Source organism: Pieris brassicae, chromosome 3 (genome assembly GCF_905147105.1).
Source record: "Pieris brassicae chromosome 3, ilPieBrab1.1, whole genome shotgun sequence".
NCBI lineage: Eukaryota > Metazoa > Arthropoda > Insecta > Lepidoptera > Pieridae > Pieris > Pieris brassicae.
The window spans coordinates 16,557,525-16,576,957 of record NC_059667.1 but is presented as its reverse complement, the minus strand read 5'-3'; the positions used below and the strand labels follow the sequence as shown (position 1 = coordinate 16,576,957).

At 33.9% G+C, this 19,433-nt stretch overlaps 1 protein-coding gene and 1 non-coding gene across 3 annotated transcripts; both read right to left on the bottom strand.

Annotated features, from left to right (window-relative positions):
- Positions 1-552: 552 nt before the first annotated feature.
- LOC123707376 (probable ATP-dependent RNA helicase DHX34) lies at positions 553-18,963 on the bottom strand. Of its 2 annotated transcripts, none has more exons than XM_045657384.1 (19): positions 18,304-18,963; positions 17,965-18,083; positions 17,568-17,734; positions 15,614-15,817; positions 14,655-14,787; positions 13,246-13,394; positions 10,926-11,033; positions 10,590-10,695; positions 9,259-9,464; positions 8,478-8,681; positions 7,169-7,351; positions 5,883-5,980; positions 4,866-5,067; positions 4,384-4,446; positions 3,629-3,807; positions 2,731-2,841; positions 2,102-2,223; positions 1,195-1,474; positions 553-823 (listed from the first exon to the last, which is right to left on the bottom strand). In XM_045657384.1, the coding sequence occupies exons 1-19, from the start codon at positions 18,849-18,851 to the stop codon at positions 553-555; spliced, it is 3,453 nt and encodes a 1,150-aa protein (XP_045513340.1). In that variant the 5' UTR covers positions 18,852-18,963. The 2 variants fall into 2 exon arrangements, with proteins under 2 accessions (XP_045513340.1, XP_045513341.1); XM_045657385.1 differs by having other exon boundaries at positions 18,506-18,625.
- On the bottom strand, positions 17,090-17,251 carry LOC123707886. Its single transcript, XR_006753558.1, has one exon. It is a non-coding gene; the product is annotated as a U1 spliceosomal RNA (small nuclear RNA).
- Positions 18,964-19,433: the final 470 nt, after the last annotated feature.

Below are 19,433 nucleotides of genomic sequence, written 5' to 3'. Positions count from 1 at the left end.
CTTGAGAATCAGAAAAAAATAAATCGCCACTATTTTTTTCGCATAACGTAACTGCCTCTTTGCTTGTAATGAAAAGACTAATTTCGACGATTAACTGTCAAACAAACGGGATTAAATCCGGTAAAACGATATACCAATGGGGCCGATAGCTGGCCATGCATCATACTGAACGTGCTACTTGTGGTGACTGGTCGTACTTGAATTCGTGTATCCGGTGATGTTAGTTAGTTCGACTACGTATTTGCGTGTTGTTCCCACGAGAATGTGAATGCATGCTCCTATTTCACCATGCCTCCTGCTGATGTCATGTAGAACACGGTGTGATGGTTGCAGCTCCTTACAAACGTTGTATAATACAAAAAAAATTGGCGATTAAAAAGAGTAGCGGAGAGTTTATTGCCAGTTCTTCTCTTCAGTTCTACGCCCTTGATAACTGGCAGTAAATGTAAAATTTGAAGCATTTATTATGAATTTATTTTTTTTGGCGTTTATAAGCGTACATTGTGTTACCTATCTGAATAAATGACTTTGATGTATTAATAAAACACAAGATTATCTACAATTCTTTTTATGCCTCAATATTTCAACGGGTGTCATATACAATATCTCTTTACAATTATCGCATTTATATTCTCTTCCGTTGGGTTTAATTTCTTTTACAATTGGTTTAATCTCTTTCTCTTCTTTCACGGAACATGTGAATTCGGTATGCTGTAATCGTTCTAAAGGAGACAGACATACAGTTATGCCGCAATTCGGGCAATTCCACGGTACTGAATATGTTTCTTGGTAAGAGTTGTAGCTCCAGTCTGAATCCATGATACTAAAAAACACATTAATTAATTTTGTTTACATCTTGGTAATCAATTTTGTTGTGATATGAATAATGTAGCATTTTAATGGTGAAAAAAGTTTTTTTTTAATTTATTCGTTATACACAAATCTAAGCTTTTTAAAAAATAATAACAGAAAATCCCGATTTGTCACATTTTATTAAACTGAATAAAAAGCTTGCATGCTTATGGGTTAAATAAACAGCCCCCCTCAACGCACGACCATGCTAACTATACGGCATGACCATGCTTACGTCACAAAACGTAACAATTAAAATATAGTAAATAATTGCGTTACAAACAATTGTTTTAAACTTTTATCAAATAAATAAGTAAAACACTAATACTGTTAAAAACTTACCAATTAAAAACGACATTATCTGTGACATAAACTCCACCCTTCTTGTCATGAGGTCGACATTTGAACTCTAAATCAAACGGATTAGGGTCCACATTGGCTTGTTCCTCACAACTGTATAGAGCCTTTAGATCCGCCGGCAAAAGCCTTTTTATCGTATAACAAACGTCGCTATTTAGATATGAACTAAAATCTTTAGATAATTCGTACTGAATTTCGTCATACGAGAGCTTTGGTTTATTCTTTTCTAATTCACTCTCCACTGATTTATTTGGATTTGCATCTGAAAACAGTTTATTAGGTTACGAGGTTTCCTGTTCAAACTTCGGCCATTAAAGTTATTATTGCGACTGTATGGCATTAGAAGGCTCACCTAATGTTAAGCTTCCCATGGACTCAATGGGGCTCGCGAGTATGTTGCGGGCCTTTTAAGAATTGTCACGCTCTTTAGTTAAAACCCTAAGTCGAATTGGTTCGGAAACACTTCAGTGAAAGTTATATTATATAGTTTATTTTGGTTAAGCCACTGAATTAGGTTTTAAAATAAATATATCCGTGGCGCTACAAACTTTTTAGGTCTGGGCCTCAGATTTCTGTATCTGTTTAATTAACATTTGTCAATGATCAGCCACCTCTGCCTGACACACGTCGTAGACTTTTTGGATTTAAGGTAAGCCGGTTTCCTCACGATGTTTCCTGAAGAAAACGTTCTCTTTCGAACGAATGGTAAATGCCACTCCATTGGTGCATGCGGGGATCGAACCTACGACTCCAGGGATGAGAGTCGCACGCTGAAGCCACTAGGCCAGCGCTGCTCCGGTTGGGTTTATCGGTAAATATTAAAATACTGTTTAAACAGCTTACGGATGAGCATATATATGTTTATGTACAAATTATTTTATTATCTCACCTAATAACCGCCTATTTATTAACGCATCCCATCTTTGTCTCAATTTTGTTGCTTTGTATAGTAATTTCAAGCCAGTGTCAGGGTACGGAAACTCCAATAACAGCCACGAATCGCATATTATTCTGAAAATGCAATTAAATTCTTCAGATAAAAAATCCTTTGAGAAAAAAATACCTTGAAAAAATATACCTTAAGAATAAAATACTTCGAGAAAAATTCAATTAAATTCTTCAGATAAAAAATCCTTTGAGAAAAAAATACCTTGAAAAAATATACCTTAAGAATAAAATACTTCGAGAAAAATTCCTTTAAAAAATACCTTGAGAAAAAATTTCTTTAGATAAAAAATACAGGAGATAAATCTTGTTGATAACTATCTTTTGATGACAACTTTATTTCGAGTGCAAAGTGTTATTGTAGAATTGTTTTTTTTTTCAAGGTCAGACTCACACCGGAACAACTTTGTTTTCAACAGCGGCCATTTCATACTCGGTATTATATTGTTAACTTCACATATTTTATAAGTAAGTCTGATTATACTATATATAACATCGTAACCATGGTAACATGCCACAAATTTATATATAATGCTATATTTTTACACGAATACGACAATTGAACAATCTTACCTTGAAAATCCAAAATTAGTATCAATACTATGGGCGAGTAATAACAGCGTCTGCGCAGCCGGCATACGCATTGAATTCACTATATATGGCTTAGTCGTTTCTAGTAAGGATCTGAAAAACAATAATATTCATTACCATACTATAGCATTTATTATCAATATATTATATTGATAGTATTAAACTAATATCAATAGATGGCGTTGACAATTTTAATTACTTTTGTAACATAGACATTAATTTCTTAAAAAACTATATATAAAACATAGAAATCGTACGAAATCGAATTACCTACATAATCCGCCAATGATTCGGGTTTTATCTAACTATGACACCAACTAAGAGAATATTGATATTTTCCACCTCACCATAGAAGATGTGAGGAAGTTTTTGAAGAGCCGGGAAGACTCTGATTTTGTTTAAGCAGTAATTTAAAATATTAATTGTTATTTTCTGTTTCAAATGTTAAATTTAAATTTTCTTTACGGTCGTCGGTATTCTAGAAATTTCCATTCGAATATTCTGTCTTCATTAAGTTGTACCCCAACATGGAATCAGGGTTTATATTAAGAAAAACACTTTTTGAACGGAGTGAAGCTATGTATTATTATTAAAAACTTACAATTATTTACATAATTTTGTCATTCAACAACTTTTATCTTCAGTCACCGTGACCACGCACGCTGAAAAGCACGCGAAACGTCGGAAAAATTAAAATTATGTAAATAATTATAAGTTTTTAATAATAATACATAGCTTCAGTCCGTTCAAAAAGTGTTTTTCTTAATGTGTAAAAGTTATGTTAACAAAAGACAATACTAGGGTTTATATTGAAAAAACTATAGCAAAATTGCACACAATAAAATTTGTATAAAAAAAAATTATATTTTTGATAACTCACAAATAGCATAGAATCTGATGTCTAGATGAAACGGGGAGCTTGCTTTTGAACCCAAGTATATCTGTTTGTATGTCCGCCTCGACTAGTTGAAGCACTCGGCCTTGCTTGCCAAAGTATGACGTCGGGTGTAGAAATACGAACGGTTTACTCCATGTGTGATATAATTGTTCGGCAACAGACTGAAATATATATAAATGAGAATTCACAACGGTGGTCGTGCGTTCGAATTCCAGCTAAATATTAATAGGTATTAACACAAAGATATACAAGCACAAAAAATATTTTAACTAAACACCAATTCAGGTAATAAATATATATGCATATCATATATTTTGATCGTTATTATATAGCAGCAGTGTTGGCCTAGTGGCTTCAGCGTGCGACTCTCATCCCTGAGGTCGTAGGTTCGATCCCCGGCTGTGCACCAATGGATTTCTTTCTATGTGTGCATTTAACATTCGCTCGAACGGTGAAAGAAAACATCGTGAGGAAACCGGCTTGCTTTAGACCAAAAGTCGACGGCGTGTGTTAGGCACAGAAGGCTGATCATCTACTTGTCTATTAGATTAATAAATGATAATAAAACAGATACAGAAACCTAAAAAAGTTTTAACGCTATTGATTTATTTTTATTTATCATATATAAAAAAATGAAGATCGTTGGAACCATCAGGAACTCATCCATCAGATTTTTTCAGTCGAACCCTATTATATATATATTACATATTACATATATAACTGTATTATTAATATACCTTGCAATGATTGAACTCATCAGCGACCGCTATTTGTGGGTACAGGGCACGACATAGTACAATCTGAAATATATATTTTATTAAGGCAAGTAATGGTAGGGCTGGAGTGAAAAACTCTCAAAAAAACAATAACTATTTTTCACGCTAGTAGTAGTTAGTAAATATAATACAAAATTAAAGTAAAAAAAAAACAGCGTAATACGAATAGATTTATTAGTATCACTGTTATATTATATATTTTTCTATAAGTATCTATAAGTTCCTCTCTACACATCGTCGCATTCGTTGGAACCACTGAAAAAAGCAGTGGGGCCCATTCTTCTACGGCATTTTTAAAATATAATTATAATTTAATGAGATTTATGTAGTTTTTTATTAATTGTGGTTGTTTTTTTAATTTAATTTTCTCCCTTGCCAGCTTACTTATATTCTAATACATACATACATGTTAGGACTTATATAAATAAATATGATTTATATACCTTCAACATAGCCAGGTCCCTTCCACTGGACGTACTGGACCCGTTAATCAAAGATTGTATTCTATTTGCATCATTACTTAATCGAAACTCAATATCTCTTATATCCATACTGTTGTCATCTTTATCGTCAACTATTTCCCAAGAGTCAACTTTCAAGCGCTTTCGTTTCTTTGAGTCGTCAGCCGCTTTTTGCTTGTACTGTCTGGAAATTAAAAAAAAGAATTAAAAAAAACAATATTTCTGTGTGAGTGTACCTAAAATTGTCTTTTGATAAAATACCGTGTACATCAAAATACTCCATCAACTTATCATAAATTACTGTCAAATGTCAAATCTCGCTTCGAACTTTACAATTATATTGCAAAAGTGAACTGAAAGCAGTAATCCATATTAGCGCCATCTATTGGCGAGTATTTGCATTATTCCGCTATATCGGTACAATGTTTGTATTAATCTCTAAAAATATCAAATAGTTATCTGTCAACTAAATTTGGCAATCTACACCATTGTGATGTACGATTTTAATAAATCACGGTTGTATCGGTTTAATAACTTGTACAAAAATCTAAATATATGTCACATAAAAAATCGGCAAACGAGCAAAGCGGCCGCGGCCACAGACTAGTACAATCACTTCAATTTCTAATCTATAACAATCGTCATAGACTATAGAAATTGTATAAGAAAATAGTAATGCAAACTCCTTGGCATCGTTTTGTTCCTAATTCAAATTAGAAAAATAATTCCAGTTTTTTAATTGAAATCGAAGCTATTTAAAAGCTCTCATTTCAAGTTATACATTACTGTTACATTAACGGTTTCGAATATGGCTGAAAATTTACTGCTTATTAAAGGACAAAATATCGGATTGCCTTTTCGTCATAAGAGAAGATAATTTAATAAAACTAATTATTACTTAATACATCTTTTTAGAGCTTTCATTAATAAGAGAGTTATGTAAACACGTTTACCAGGTGACGATCACTATTATTTTATGTAAATGTAGATAAACTTTACCTTCTCATATCTTTTAATTGTTTCATCTGACCGTGTCGCATCGCTCTTTCAGTGGATGTCATTGATTCTGTTTCGGGGGCCTCCATTAGGTTGTTATCCTGAATTAAATGCGATTTATTTAGAAGCATAAATAAAATGATTTTAATTAATTATTATTATCGGTTACGCTAATACTTTGGATGGTACACACCAACTGTACGGAAATAATACATTTTTATATTACGTTCCTTTTAAATCCTATGTTTAAAATTACCAATTCGCCTCATTTCGCCATAATTTTCGTCAGTAGTCTAACTACACTACAACTATTGGACGGAGTCCGTATCCCATTGGATACGCTATTGCTAATTGGACCCTTAAACACCGATTTTTTTTACTGCAGTATTGAAATTAAATTACATATGCCCAGATGTTCAGTCAATATCAATGGCAAGTCCTTTCATTTCCCCTATATCTATATTTAAAAATAGTTTTATTTTAATTTAGAATTTCTCGTAGCCACCGTAATACCAAAGAGAATAAACTAACTTCAAATTGAATTAATAAACATTTATGACCCTTCCTAAATTATTATTTACGAATGAAAACAAGCGAATTCACAGATTTGAACAAAGTAGTTCGTCATCGCTATTTAATGCAGTGCCATCTAGCGATAAGGGTGGAAATTACGAAACTAAGCTAGTTTATGATTTCTTAACAATTGGAATAATATATTTGTGTGAAAAGGAAGTAAAAAGCACTTAAACGTTACGTACGTTTGCATAATATCGTAAAGCGCGCCACGTGTCTCTACAAACTTTATAGTCTATCGTAAAGTGTGAAATTAAATGGTAATACAGTGGACCACTGGTAATCCGGCACCCCTGTAATCCGTCACGGTCTATTATTTATGCTAGAATATTTTTTTTAATATTACATTTATAATGAAGTATAATTTTTACTTTAGAGAACATACATATAACATATAGAATCTTATTATGGGATCTGTAATATATCGTATTACAAGGTAGTCTTGTAAAAAATTCCGGACTATAGGGGGTCTTAGGCGGTACGTTATTCAACAAGACTATAAGAAACTATATCTTTTGACCAAAAGAGGTACCTAATGTATTATTGTTGTGTTTGAAAATGTTTCCCTTATTTTAGTGAATGTGTTTTTGGAAAAATTTAAACCGTTGCTTAGGTATACTCTCAAGATTTTACCAGCGTAATTGCATCAGTATATCTACTAAATATTTTAAGTGAAATCAATAGTTCCAGACAGTTCCAACAGAGCAAACACGCACCTGTAACAACGCCTTAAGCTGAGCAGCTAGTTTAGTCAGCTCGTACAATCTTTGCTCCTCTATGCCCCGACGTCTGCACCAGGCTCGCCCTCCACCCTTACATTTCTCCTTCAACCACGCACAGTATAACGATACTAGCGTTATTGGATCACCGTGGTCCGATTCGTCTGGTTTTCTGGAATTCTGTTTTTTTTTCCCATAAATAGTTTTGCTAAATAAGGGAAGATTTCAAAAGGTTTTTTTTTAATCTACCAAATTAATTCTTTCAAGAAAAGAGCGTACCAATTCATAAAAGGCCGGCAAGGAACTTGCGAGCCCTTTAGCAATGTGAGTGTCTGCCCGTTTGCCTCCACTTATATTTTTGTTATATTTCTATATAGTGTTTTTATGAATATTTGATGATAAAGAAAAATATACTAGTATTGTCTCTTACTAACATAGCTTTTACACATTAAGAAAACACTTTTTTTTAAAAAACCACGACCACGCACGCTGTAAAGCACGCGAAGCGTCGGAAAATTTAAAATTATGTAAATAATTATAAGTTTATAATAATAATATGTAGCTTCAATCCGTTTGAAAGTGTTTTCTTCTTGTCTTTTGCTAACATAGCTTTTACACATTAAGAAAACACGTGACCACGCACGCTGTAAAACACGCGAAACGTCGGAAAATTTAAAATTATGTAAATAATTATAAGTTTATAATAATAATATGTAGCTTCAATCCGTTTGAAAGTGTTTTCTTCTTGTCTTTTGCCAACATAGCTTTTACACATTAAGAAAACACTTTTTAAAAACACGTGACCACGCACGCTATAAAGCACGCGAAACGTCGGAAAATTTAAAATTATGTAAATAATTATAAGTTTATAACAATAATATATAGCTTCAATCCGTTTGAAAAGTGTTTTCTTAATGTGAGAAATATACCATTTATGGGAAAACTGGTTCAGACCTTTGGAAATTTAAATACATAATATCAAGTACATATATAATGTTATTCCGAATATGTGATTTAAAATATTTATCGAATAATTTATACTCAAGTACCTTGAATCAATTTTAAATTGTGCTAGAAAAAAAAAACATTGTTTTATTGGGACTGTGTTGTCTATATCAAACTAATTTCTACGGTAATTTGAAATAATTAAATCATTCATACACTCATACATACGGACCATCATTAAAAGGCCGGCAACGCAACGCGAGCCCTCCTGCATTGAGAGTGTCCATAGGTGGCGGTATCACTTAACATCAGGTGAGCCTCCTGCCCGTTTGCCCCCTGTTTTATAAAAAAAAAAACTAACCTCGCACTCAAAGTCACGATGCGCACGCGTCGTAAAAATGGAGCGTATACCCAATGCAGCAGTCAACGCAAGCGCAGAGTCCAACTTATTGGGCGGTAAGGTGGCACTTCCTATGACTAAAGCTTTAGCCAAAGACACCTCCACTGGTAAGTTCGCTAAAGCTTTGCCTAGTGGTGTTAGTTTTTCATTTGACGTTAGGGCCCCCTAAAAAAAATATAGTTAGCCAATAGATTGAACCAAGGATTTGATAAGCGCATAAAAATGTAACTCAGTCATTGGTTTCATTTTCAGCGAAGCAATGTTTCGGTTAGGTACAGAATCGCGGAGTAAATAGGAGGGGTTATATGACCATCTATCACCTATGTAGTGCGACTGCTGTGTAGGTTTTGAGTGTAATAAGTGTGCCGTTGAGACCTCGCGCTCGTAGAACGCGACAGAGACTCGGAATCCTTCTAACGCCTTATAGGAACTACGCGAGGTGGTTTTAGTGAGTACTGCTCACCCAGTTTTTGAATAGCAGAGATTATGATGGGGCACCACATACCCTGCAACCTTCGGAGGCAAATGTATTTCTACCTTGTATTAAAAAGTATCCACCTGAGCATTGCCTTAATATATACGAGAAATTACTTACGAGACTACCCTCACTATTACAGCTTAAAACAAACTAATATATTGAAAATTCCTCTAAAATCAAATTTATTTATTTTTAGTAAAACAATTCAAATTGGCTTAGTTATTAATTAAGTTAAAAAGCACGTATAACTTAAATATCACTTACATGCTGCTTCAACTCCAATAAAGCATTTTCGATAGCGTCTTCTGGAGGTGTGTCTATAAATGGAAACCGCCTAACATCGTTAACCCCCAAGGAGCTCATGAGAAGCAGTAGCGACGCCAGAGGAACTCGGGACACTTCAGGAGTACTGAAGGCATCCATATCTGTGTACTGCTGCTCGGCGTATATACGGTAGCAGACACCGGGACCTAATTTTTTTTTTGATGCACGTATATATAATATATTTATTTATACATGAAACATGTTGTTCCCACAAGAATGTAAGTGCTTGCTCCTATTTCACCATGCCTCCTGCTGATAGAGGATCTTTGACAATCCAAGACAAATCTTTGTTTTTTATTTATATTTTATTATTAATTAACTATTAATTACTTAAGAGGTCATGTGGAACTTGGTTTACACCAACTTGGTTGCAGCTCCTTACAAAAATGTGTAAAACAAAAAACTTGGCGATTAAAGAGAGTGGCGGAGAGTTCCAGTACTTCTCTTCCGTTCTACGCCCTTGATTCGAGACTGGCAGAAATGTAAAATTAGAAGCATTTAATATGTATTTCTCTTTTGACGTTCATAAGAGTAAATTGTGTTACCTTTATGAACAAATGATTTTGAATTTTGAAAAGCCATAAAACGACTGACGAAAACCAAAACGAACGTAGACGCAACGCCGAACGTTCTACGCAAAAGAATTCAAAATTTCCGTGACGATATGAGACGCTCCTAAAAAAAATTGTACATGTGTGGCAGTCCTATAAATTAATATCACTTCTAAAATGGATCTGTGTCATCTAAATATAATAAATTATTTTAATTATAATTGGACACTGTGACGTATTTTAATTGAATTTGTATGGTGGTGTCATATTAATCTCTTTACGACACAACAAAAAATGTCTATAGTACAATTGTTTATCAAGCAAAATATGAAGTTAATTACGAATATTCTTGTTTACCATTTGGACATTGCGTTGAAAAATAACATTTTAGTTTATTTGGCACTACTATAAAAAATGAATGTAAAACTTCAAAAAAAATGTGTGCGTATACTAGTGTACACACGTAAGAAGTGAAACATCTTTATGACCTTATTATTCGTTAAATGATTAGAGAAGATATATAATTATTACTATCAGTGTTATTGTTATTATATATTTTTGTTATTAATGGCTTCGAATCTCTCCGAATCAAACGACAAGAAAAAGATGGCGCGTAACGGAAAAATGTTACGCGTAACGGAAAAATGTAACGCGTAAACGAAAAAAGTGACGGTATATTTTTTTAAACGCTGATAAAGAAGTTTCACTTCAAAAAATCACCTGTTCTTCCAGCCCTTCCTTTTCTCTGATCAGCACTTGCTTGCGAGATCCAAAATTCTTTTAATCTCTGCATTTTAGTTGACGAATCATAACTCATTTCTTTTACCTGAAAAATGTTACAGATAAATGAGAAATAGAATTACCATAAATCTTGAAGAGCTATATAATGTTTTGTCTTTATCACTCTCGTGGTGAATAATCGTAATCCTAAATTGCATAAAAAACACGGACTAATATTTTGTGTTTATTTTTAAGTAAGGTCAAACAGAATTTTATGACCAACATGAAAGCTATATCGCTTTTAGAACAAAAAAACATCAAAAAGTTTTTACTTACCTTTCCAGAATCAACAACAAAACGTATACCATCTATGGTGACTGATGTTTCAGCTATGTTCGTAGATATTATGCACTTCCGCACTCCTTCTGGTGGGTAGTCAAATACCTTCAAAGATTAAAAGCTTAAAGCGAACTACAATTTGATAAACGAAAACTATAACCTCCTTAAAAGATCAATCACTATAATATATTTATAGTATATTAAGCTGTTTGGTTAGCGTCTTTAATAATAATATTGAAGATTAATTTTAGTTAATTTCATTAGACAATAAACTATGCTATAAAAATTCAATAGGTTGGATATTACATGTACACATATACATATAGCATTGAACGTGAGCTCATTATTTTATGAAGTGGTTAGAGTCCTCGACTTAAAGGGCCTCGACAGCTCGAGCTGTTTTGGCGAGTGGTCGGAATGGCCTTTTTCCGCGACTAGCGCAAGTGCGTCTCCAACGAGACTTGGACCTCGGCTTGGGCCGTCACGGGGTTGACAATCGCCTGAAGGGCATAATGGAACCTCACTGGAGTAAGCGAAGAACGCGGTAAAAGACTCCCGCCTATGCCAGTGAGGATAGTTTTCTAATTTTTACCCTAGTCTTAGTTTACTTTGTTTGCCGCGCAAAAGGCTAAAGCGATATTATCTAGAACGGCGGCTTTTATTTTATCGTTAGCTACTGTTATTGAATCATATGGAGAAGGAGAAGTATGCTTAAAATAATATATTGCTAATTATTTTTAATTTTTTTTTTTTTTGAGAAGGAATCTCGCTGTTGGCCTTAAGGGCCTTTACAGCTCAGCTCGGGCTGTTTTGGCGAGCGTAGCTCGGCCAGAATGGCGTTTTGTCCCGCGGCTAGCGCAAGGGCGTCTCCTGTGAGACTCGAACCTCGGCTTGGGCCGTCGCGGGGCGGTCAATCGCCTGAAGGGCAGGACGGAAGCTCACTGGAGTGAGCGAAGCTCGCCTTCCCCGGTGAAGGCGGTTTTTTACCCTAATCTGTGATTGGCTATTTTTATTATTTTTGGCCGGGCGGGCGGCTTTTAATTTATCGTTTGCTACAGTAATTTGATCATCCGGATCCGTTAGTATGTGTCGGGGCCTCCTACGGGCTTTTTTGTCGGGAAGGGGTAATAGTTGATGCTATTACGCACCAGCGGATTGGGATGGTGTTTAGCCTTGTCAAAGTGGCGTGTGGACGCCAACTTCATCCATTGGGCTATGGTAGGGAGCTCCAGGTCGTGGTGGAGATCGACGTTTCTCACATAGAAGGGCGCACCGGTCGCGATTCTCATGAATCGCGACTGGAGCACCTGTAGAAGGTGAATATAGGAGGGGTATTGCTAATTAACTTCGACAGAAACTTGTCCACATGTAGTGAGTTCTAACGATATCGCGATTTATAAGGTGAGAAGCGCCATCTAGTTTGTATAATCTTAAGTACATTTGATATTGGTAGTACGTGCTATATTTTACACCACTAAGGAAGTACACTAAAGAAATTTATTTTTAAATTTATTGTATACGTTACCACTTTTGACATTCTAAGAAAAATACATTAATATTGAATTTCAGGCTGTGAGAATCATGACTTAATAATTTTAGTTCTTATTCTTCTTCGTTTATTTTTTTTATATAATATAAAGTTATTTATTTCACCTAATTCAATAAGTATCCTTTTTGATGCACTCTGTTAATATGGTCAGCGGTTAAAGACCAATGACAGGTTTCACAAGAGTTAACCATTATACATACCCTTTTTTGGAAATGGTAAAAAAGTAATAACTGATTAGAGCGCAATCTTTAATATTTTTATCTTGCCCGTATTTTAATGTTTTTGGTTTTTTTTGGCACGCTTACATATTTAGTATAATAACACTGTATGGTCGAAAGAATGGTCAATGGGCTTGTATCTGTCGCAGTAAAGTAATTAAATCAGAGAGTAAATTGAATCCCTAGACAGTTAATTAAAGATCGATATTCAATCAAGTCGCTAAAGTTCCGTCAGAGAAGTGAGTGAACGAAACGTTTAATGAGTTCCCTAAACGTTTCTACGCAACAAGACTAGCCTAACCTAACCTAAACATTTACAATAAAACAAAACACGGAATTTCCAAGCTCTAAATTCTTCACGATCACACTGAAATAACAAATGATATAATCTTGGCGAAGTCTTGTTTTACATTGTTAATCAACATGCTGGCTTTCGGTCAGACAGATAGTTAATTAACTGTCTAGAGGTTCAATTAACTATCTGATTTAACTACTTTACTGCGACATATCCATCTCACATTAAGAATTTTTAAAAAATACTACTAATTACCTTATCTTGTTCAATCAACGACAGTCCACTATGTAAAGGCAGAACTATCCAATTTTTGTTCTTTTCCGCATACTGTTGTGCCGCGTCATAAATAGATGTAATTTCTTGCACTCCGGACATGAATATTAAAAGGTCGCCTCTTTCATCACCTATCACGCAACATTTATCGGGATTATAAAAATAGTAGTGTTATGGCAATGGGAGCGTTCAAGTATTACGTAACGAATTTTTGTACTCTTGTAAAACGTTACGATGCGTGGCGGGGATTGAATTACGCGTTATTGTTAATATTACTTTCCACTTTCCAGTACTTTACACCACATAATCTTAATTTTTAGGTATAAAGAGTCACTGGGGGTGGTCACGAAACGTTTTACTATTTAATACAGAAACGTTACGTCGCGTTTCATGGGGGGAGGGGGATCTAGAATCTCCAAAAATTGCGTGACGTAATAGAACTCTCCCAAAACTGATTCAGTAATTTATGACAAAGTTACTCTCATTCCTGAGGAACTATGGATTTTCTATGTACGCATTTAACACTGAAGCAAATCATAGTGAGAAAATCCTTTTAGAAAAAGTCAACGGCGTGTCAGATACAGCAGGCTGATCACCTATCTGACTAATAAAAAACAATTGAACACGAAACAGATAAAGAAATCTGAGGCCCCGACCTTAAACGGTTATAGCAGCTGTTCGGTTCGGTGGCGAAAATATAAATTTAGGAACTTCTTATTAAATCAATTTGTATACTAAGATAATAATAGAGAAAGTCCACAGAAGATAAGATTACAATTGAAATGGTATTAACTAAATATATTGTTAGGCGATATAACAACACTAATGTTGTATATATTTTTTTTACCGATTTTATCTAAATTATATGCTGTTGCAAATTACATACACACACGACATGCTATTGTTTTACAAACAAACAATTTATTCCACAGGGACAGAATGATGAATGATGATGAGACAATGCACTCGCGATCCCTCTGGCATTGATAGTGTCCATGGGCGGTGGTATCACTTAAGATCAGGTGAGCCTCCTGCCCGTTTGCCCGCTGTTCTATAAAAAAAGAAACGACCAGTGGCGCTACAAAAAAAATTAAGTTTGGGCCTCAGGTATGTTTCATAATCATTTATCAATTTAATAGGCAAGTAGGTGATCAGTCTCCTGACACACGCCATCGACTTTTTGGGTCTTAGGCAAGACGGTTTTCTCGAGATATTTTCAGTACATTGGTGCACAGCCGGGGATCGAACCTATAACCTCAATTATAAAGAAGCCGAAGATACTAGGCCAACAGGCCTAGATAAGTTTAACGCGACCAATAACATTCCTTTCTTTATCATCCCTATATTGTTTGTCCATAGTTAGTTCACAAGGTATTAAAAAAATAACGTACTTGGAAATTTGTTGTCTATCATATGCATAATCTGGACGTACGGCTGTGGATCAAGCCGGTCATCTCTTGTGGGTTTATCTTCGATTAATATCGGCTTATAGTGCAGTTCAATTGGGAATAATCGGCCTGGCACCTATAATACACAATACATATTAATTTCTATAATACGACTTTTTGAAAGAAAACAATTTTCAGCTATTTGTATTATTATTATTTTACATGATTATAATTTTTACGTGGTCACCGTGACCACGCACGCTGTAAAGCACGCGAAACGTCGGAAAATTTTAAATTTAAAATTATGTAAAATAATTATAAGTTTATAATAATACAAATAGCTTTAATCCGGTTAAAACATTTTTTTTCATTTAATGTGTAAAAGCTATATTAACCAAAGACAATACAATACGACTTATTTGCAAATACTTTACTATGTACGTAATGTAAAGTCAGAATACGTCATCAGAGTACCGTGGTATGTGGCTGTGTAAAGATTTTTTTATAACTCTTTTCTTGCAGGACCTTAAGTCGAATTGGTTCGGAAATAGTTGTGGGCAGCTAGTTCCAGAGTAGCGGAACGGCAAAAACTGCCTTTAAAACAATTCAGTTGGGGAACGACGGACATCGAGGTGATACGGGTGGAATTTCGTATTCTGCCTGATGAAACTCATCTGCTACCTGCAGATAATCCGAACAACTCCTCTGAATACACTCCATGATAAAAGCGGTAGGAGACGCAGAGATACCTCACCTTTCGCTACGCCAAGAGATCAAGCCGCTCGGAAAGTGACTAGTCGTTGACGATTCGAATTAAGTATTTCGTATTTATTCGATTTAAGCGTGACGCAAAATTTAATAACGCCGATACACTAGCCAATAGACAAAAGTCTGTAGTATTATTTAGACCACACCCAGATCTAATTAAGGGGCTTATCACACACATTTGAAAAATTACTTACTTGAATAACAACAGCAGATTCAGCACTAAAATATTCTTCAAATAGTTTTATATTGATTGTAGCTGACATAAGAACAAGTTTGATATCAGTACGAGTATGTATGAGGCATTTGAGCACGCCCAACAGAAAGTCGCCCATTAAGTGTCGTTCGTGTATTTCATCTAGGATTATGACATCGTAGTTCGGCAAGTTCTCCGACGACATCTATAATCAATTACAAATAAATCAGTGGGTCTACTCTTAAGATGTCTGTATTTGATTCATGACGCGTGCCTGACGCGTCGTCGACTTTTTAGGACTAAGGCAACCCGATTTCCCACCGTTCGAGCGAATGTTCAATGCGCACATAGAAAGAAAGTCCATTGGCGCACAGCCGGGAATCGTCAGGGATGAAAGTCGCACGCTGAAGCCACTAAACCAACACTGCTCTTACAACCAGTTTTATAATTGCTAGAAGCTATTGAATAGATTTTTTTTCACTTACAAGACATTTTTGTATGCTTGTAGCTCATATGCCTTGATTTTTGCTACCGTTACAGACTAAATAAGCAACGCTGTTTTTACTAAATTGTATCAAATGTTTTTAAGCGATAATGTATATAGTTGTCATTAAACGTATGGTTGTTATTGTTGTCAATAGACAAAATTATTAAAGCAAAACTCTTTTTTTTTCATTTTTGTTCATTAAAACTCAAAACTTCCAGATTGGTGAGAAGGGGAAATGGTGTTACATAGAATCACACAAAATGTATAGATAAAGTAAAATCTATAAAATCAACATTAAAGAAAGGCGTTATGCTATACATATTTACAGGCCAAAGTAAGAACTGTCAGAGTGAATGAAAACTACAGTTCGTGTCGACAAATTTTCATAGAAATTTTGTTTTCAACTTTCCACATACACTACTGTATCGCAGAAAGTCGAAAACGTTTTTAGTATTTTAGGAGTTCAACAACTTCAAGCGTAGTCCTTAATTTTAAAATAACAGTTTAATGTTATGTCTAGATTCCAGTACCCAAAAACACAATGTGGACGTGTGCAGCTACAAAAGGAATTGGCATGCTTTCCTTGGCCTCAAAGACTTTAAACCCCGAATGTACTTGGGTGATCTTTTTATTAGATGAATGATACTCCTATTATTCACATTTTTTAACACATGAAATAATATTTTATCAGCTAAAAGCGATAACCGAAAAATACTAAATACTGACATCATTTCCTTGATATTTAAAGAAATTATAAAATGCGCGATAAATGTACAGACATAAAAAGCAATGCATGCTAAAATACAAAATATCATCTTAATTTTTAACTATCTTGCATTTTTTCAAACATAATTTTCTTTTTAACTTCGAGATCACATTAGATACTTCAGTTAGTTGGTACATTATATTCACCTATCTTTTACAAGACTCAGATGCACCCTTTAATCTTACTGATACATTAAACACTAGACTGACAACAATATTAATTGAGGGGGACGGCGCGTACGCAGTCCCCACTACCAAAAATTACGCGTCCGAGTTATCCACATTAGGGATAATCGCAGAGGTCAACCCATCCGCAGTGCAATGGATGAGTCTCGCTCTGGGGGAACCGCCTTAATGATCACGGTATCCCCTACGCCAGGTAAGTATGATTTCTTTACGTTTCCTAAAGGTTATATCCGAACGCTGAAATACAACGATAGCGCGTTTTAAAATTAGAGGAACTCAACAAACTCCACCTTCTGAAGAAATAGTGAACATTAACATTGAAAACAACGCCATCTATTAGGTAAAGTAAGAACTTCATAACATTAAATATTTCGTTTATAGAATCTAATTTATCGGATTATTACATTGACATCTATCGGATTATCGTAATACTAGAATAGTTTTAAATTTTCTAATAAAATTAGGGTAGCTTTGCTCCTAGTCATTGTTACCTCTAAACACTGGTTTTTAAATATACCTGTCGCAATAAAAGTCCCTCAGTGATAAAACAAACGCTAGTATCAGCAGTCTTGCTCTTTTCAAATCTAATTTGATAACCAACTTTTGTTTCATATTGAGCAAGCATTTCATACGCCACTCTTTTTGATAAAGAGATACATGCAATTCTTCTGGGTTGTGTGCATGCTGAAATAAGACAAGACATCTTATAAATATTGTCAAGTTTATCATGTTTTACCAATTTATATTTATATATTTAGTGAAACTCCCAGTTTGAATGTTAATAAATGTATGCTTAGTAAATTCTATTGAACGTCAGATAGATTCTTAAATTTGAAAGAATTTTTAAAAAATTATGTAACATAAAAATTAAATAAATTATATAAAAAGTATTGAATTTTTAAAATTTTACATACCAATATTTTGAAAACCAGCTTCATGTAGATATTGCGGAACTTGGGTTGATTTACCACAACCAGTGTCTCCAGCAACAACAACAACTTTTTCATTCTGCACCGCGTTTACTATATCACTTCTGTAATAAAAATACTTGTTCTTAAAACATGTGCTGTGTAATGTAAATAATAGTGTTAGGCAAAACTTGGTACACAATATTATATTAAGTTTTACTAGTCTTTATTAAAGATTTTATTTTATTAAAGGAAATTAAAATATACTTTAAGGCAAGGAAAAGTGTTATATATTGATATAGGCATTTTCTATATTTATAACAATATTTAGCTATTGTATCATACCTAAACTTAGCAACTGGTAAGTCCCTCTGAGCTTTCCTCAGCTTTTTTAGTTTTTCAAACTTCTCCTTATTTTTAAAATCAATGTAAATTGAAATTATGTTGAGAAAGACTTTAAACTTTTTCTCATTAAGTCTGTTCTTAGCTCCTTCATCATAAACAGATTCCATAAATTTAATTTTTGATGTAAAATTAATGCAATCACCTTTTGAAAAAGTTTCTGATATTCCCAAATTATTTACTCTTTTTTCTTCAGATTCATAAGATAGAATTGGTTTGTTACCTTTTCTTAGAGTGGCTTCATATTTTTTGACAAACACCCAAAAATCATCAATACTATTTGCAACTGTGTTTGTATCATTATTGTATAGAATTATTTTATTCAAGTTTCGTTTATAGTTTAAAAAGCTAAAATATTCTGGGTCACTAAGAGAAACTCTTGTTGGACTATTTCTAGGCGACCTTCTTCTTTTACTATATTCAAGGGCTTTCCTTTCACATGATTCTGATCTTCTACGTTTAGATCTTGAGTCACCTAATTTGCAGTTCATTGTCTGTTTTTTTACATAGATTTTGTGAATATTTTATAATACTATTAATTTTCTAGTTAGATAAACAAATTTATAAGTAAGTCAACAAACAATCTTGAAAAAAAATGCAATTAATTATCTTATTATCAAGTATTTCTAGTAATTTGTTAATTTTTTATTTTTACATATTTAAAAAAAATATTTGGTAAACATTACACAGATCACCGCATAGTGCATTTTTTTTTAATTTTATGACCTGGTAACATAGACCTTTAAGTCATCATAGTGCATCATACTAGTAACGACATAATATCTCAGATATTTAATATACTAATTCATTAAGCATTACGTAGGTCATAGTTTCCCTAATCTGTAATCACAGATGAATAAAAACTACTACTATGTATTACCCGATTAAAATTGTATATATATAAAAAGTATGTAATTTTGCTTGCCTCTAAATCTTTTAATAAAAACGATACCATTCCATAGAAACTGTTCTTAAATAGATAACAAAGGTCTTTTATTTTCTACCAACATCCGAATGCGCAAGATATAAAATAATATTTATCGTTAATGTACACGAAAGCAGTAGTTTTTTTT